A 3,507-nucleotide genomic window follows, 5' to 3' on the forward strand; every position below is an offset into this window, starting at 1 on the left:
GTTGCATTCTGAATAAAACTCCTGAGAGAAATGAGAACTGAGCAGCATGCAAGTAAGTGCTTGTGTCTCCCAAGTCCTTGGGTATGAACCCCATGAACTCAAAAAGGTGTGTGTGGATTTGAGTCAGAGAAACAACCTTACGCCAACTCCCCCATCTAGTGGCCAAAAACAGTCATTACAGTTAAATGCTTCCTTAAATAATAAGGATTAAAACCAGATACTATAATCAAATTCGTAAGTCAACATGGTTACATGGGACTAACATGTGGGCCTCTATTCACTCTCCTACAGGGCAAACTGCACTTTGACTAGAGCTGTGAATGATGGTGATAAACATGCAAATGTTTGAGTACAAATGAGAAGGAAATTTGATTTATTGTTTGAAAATTAAGATCTGAACAGGCAGATAACGACTTGTTGTTGTGACATAATCAAACTATAATTAAAGGTTTGCTTCAGCTGTCCCAACTCAAAATAGCCTCTTCGTACACTTGCAACTTGCAAGCGCAATTTATAAATGCAGTTGGATGTATGCACAACCTATTAAGACAACAGTGTTCCTATTTAAAGGGTTTTAAAACAACATCAGTGAAAAAAACAAGATAAAAACTATTATTTAAACTCGTGAAAGACTGGCAAAATTATGGAGCCACGAAAGCCAACAACAAATGCATGAGCGTCGTCAGTACCAACAGGAGAATGACGTTAACTAAAAGCGTTCCATAAGATCACAAAAGCCTAACATATACCTAGCAATATAAAATAAATATAAAATCTGAATATAAAATGTAAAATAGAAACAATGATAAAAGAAACAACCTGATTTCAACCAAGACTCTACCATCCAATCTTTGACCTATGACAGTGTTAACAAATTGATTTTAAGGTTTTGCATAAATACTGACCTAAAGTAAGTTTTGAATTAACTTCTTCCACTTACATTTTAGGAAATTAGGGGGAAAAGGAAGCTGCTGCCTAAGCAAAAATGCTAGGATCCTCAGATAAGTCAAATGATAAGATAATTATGGGCTAACTAAAGGGCCAGTGGTTACATTATTTTAGTGAGTAATGATTTCAGCCATTCCAACATTAAATCACATTTCTGACTTACTCGTCAGCATCAGCAAACTGGTCTGGCTCAGTGGGGAATTTGAAGCAGGACCATTTGATGGGATGTGGATGGTGTATGGCTGGGCTGTAGTTGGCTGTCACAGGCAGGTCAACTACATCCAATTGCTTAATTGTCATATCCCGCACAGAAAAATGAAGCAAATCTTCTGGACCTGGAGAAAGGAAAAAACAACAGTAAAACATACAGTATGGACTAGGACTGATGTGAGTCCTGAAATATTTTTTTACATAAATATGAATGTAGCAGTGTGATGGAAAACTTTTGATTAAGTGTGTTTCATTTACCATAGGGTGTGAAACCAAAACACATCTTTTCCCAGTCAGTGAGCATGACCTCTTGGACCTCATTCTCCCAGTCCTCCTCTTGATGTGGCATCATGACTTCAGTGGCTCTAAAAAAGTCGACACACAAAATAACACTTGCAAGCAGATTGTTTTATGATAAGGTTATCTACAGATAACATTCACACATTTGTAGTCTGACAATGTGCTTCTTATTGTGGGCAAATTGGACGTCAAACTTTATAATTATGATGAATAAATTGTTCAAAGTAGACATGGTAGCTCACCTGTTTTTCCTTCTAAATGTCTTCCTTCTTGGCCTGCTCTTCACTGCTGTTGCTGACAGGCAAGGCTCTGCACCCATTTGGTCAGAATTACTGGTCAACTCAACAGTATCTGGACTGGTGGCCCCGTTGACCGAGGCATTGTGTGAAATGTCTCCATTGCTGACCCTGCCAGCTGCCGAGGCACCAGTCACAGCTGAAATCATACGTCCTTGTTCTCTGAATGTCCTTAGAGGAGCTGCATTGGTACTACTGCCTTTGTACCTGTGGTTAATATGACCATTAACCATGTGCTGTGGTTTGGAACCTTTCGGGATGTCAACTGGCATGCTCTTACTGATTCCAGTGGCAGTAGGTGGGCAGCCATCATGTGAAGTGACTCCATTAATCAAACCTGTGCCTGGGACCTGACAACTGACCTGATAATTTGATTTAAAGGTGTTGTGATGCGTTCCTCTTCTTCTACCGATGAAGTTCATACCACTGTGAGGCATCGTGTCACCTGTAATGAACAAAAGAAGTTAAGCCACTGGACAAAGGTTTTCTTAAGTTCTTACTGATACAAATATTCATGTAGCTAAACCCTAATGTAGATTTTTCCTGTGCCTTTGATTACAATAGTTGTTCAAAAACATTTATGCGAGCATTGTGTTCCTACATCAGAATGAATGTGAACAATGAAACTTTTGACTTACAATAATCCAACATATTGTACACTACCATGACACAAGGTGTCTTAATCCTCACCTGATAATACTCGCAGTGTCCTAAATACAATGTTGTATTTTGAAATTTGAAATAAAAACAAATGCATGTCTTTAATAGTAAAAAACATTGAAAACAGTTGAAACTCTGCACTAACAAAATGCTGGTGTACAATAATAAGAGCTTCACCAGCTTTATCATTGAAGAGCAGAGTTCGGTCACACTCTTCTGTATTTATTTGATAAAGTGAGCCATGTTATCTGTAAAAACAATCAAATATTCATTATTTTAAATAATTTTACTGCTTTGTCAATAAGAAGAGTCTGTGTTATGACACGTATGAAAGGTGGACACGTGTAAAACAGTTAAAGTTTACAAGCTGTATAAACCAGAAAATTACTTTTTTGGGCAAAGCAGTCAAATCTAAACTTCTTCCCCATTTATCAAAACTGTGTATTATATATAATCTTTAATAGTAGTTTTTATTCATATTCTGGGAAAAACGCTACACCCCAAGTATTAATATGTGTGTACAGTAAAATGAGGTGAAAATTGCAGTTTAACATCGAAAAACTCTGTCTGTACTAGCTTTTAGCCACCTGCTAACACCTCTCAGTAGCTAACGTCGTGATTGACAGTTAAGGTTTGTGTGTTTAAGTGTAAATAATATGTTTACCAAGAAAAAATAACTATGTTATCATGTGAAGAAAAAACAACTCGATACTAAAAACCGGGACTCTTTTCAGTTTAGTCCGGTGACCTGTTACCTGAACTAGTCTGGACCCTGGAGCACACACACCTCCTCCCCAAGGTAGCAGTGACCCACACTGACTGCGGGGTCTGGGAGGGCGGAGGGAAATGAGGCGCCGGTAGTGGGCGCTAGAGTGCAAAACAAAGATCTTTTTCTGATGATTTTTGGTGGTGTTGGCAAACGCTTTCTGTGTTTGTAATCAAACACAAACTCCATTAGGCTATTTTATTGTTTTCTCTCGAGGGCCGTCAATACATTACAGGTTGAACTGGACAGAAGTTTCCAAAACTTCAGACTTGCTTTAAGACACAATAAAGAAGCCATAGAAAACAATGTGAAAAACTGAGTTGAGTT

General features: G+C 38.1%; 1 protein-coding gene across 1 annotated transcript; it reads right to left on the reverse strand.

The window, feature by feature from the left end:
- Positions 1-356: 356 nt before the first annotated feature.
- LOC131467293 (uncharacterized) lies at positions 357-3,259 on the reverse strand. Its single transcript, XM_058641107.1, has 4 exons — positions 3,170-3,259; positions 1,701-2,199; positions 1,417-1,523; positions 357-1,283 (listed from the first exon to the last, which is right to left on the reverse strand). Exons 2-4 carry the CDS (start codon positions 2,189-2,191, stop codon positions 1,108-1,110), a joined length of 774 nt encoding a protein of 257 aa, XP_058497090.1. The 5' UTR covers positions 2,192-2,199; positions 3,170-3,259; the 3' UTR covers positions 357-1,107.
- Positions 3,260-3,507: the final 248 nt, after the last annotated feature.

The sequence above is a fragment of the Solea solea genome, chromosome 10, assembly GCF_958295425.1.
Source record: "Solea solea chromosome 10, fSolSol10.1, whole genome shotgun sequence".
In the NCBI taxonomy this organism is placed as follows: domain Eukaryota; kingdom Metazoa; phylum Chordata; class Actinopteri; order Pleuronectiformes; family Soleidae; genus Solea; species Solea solea.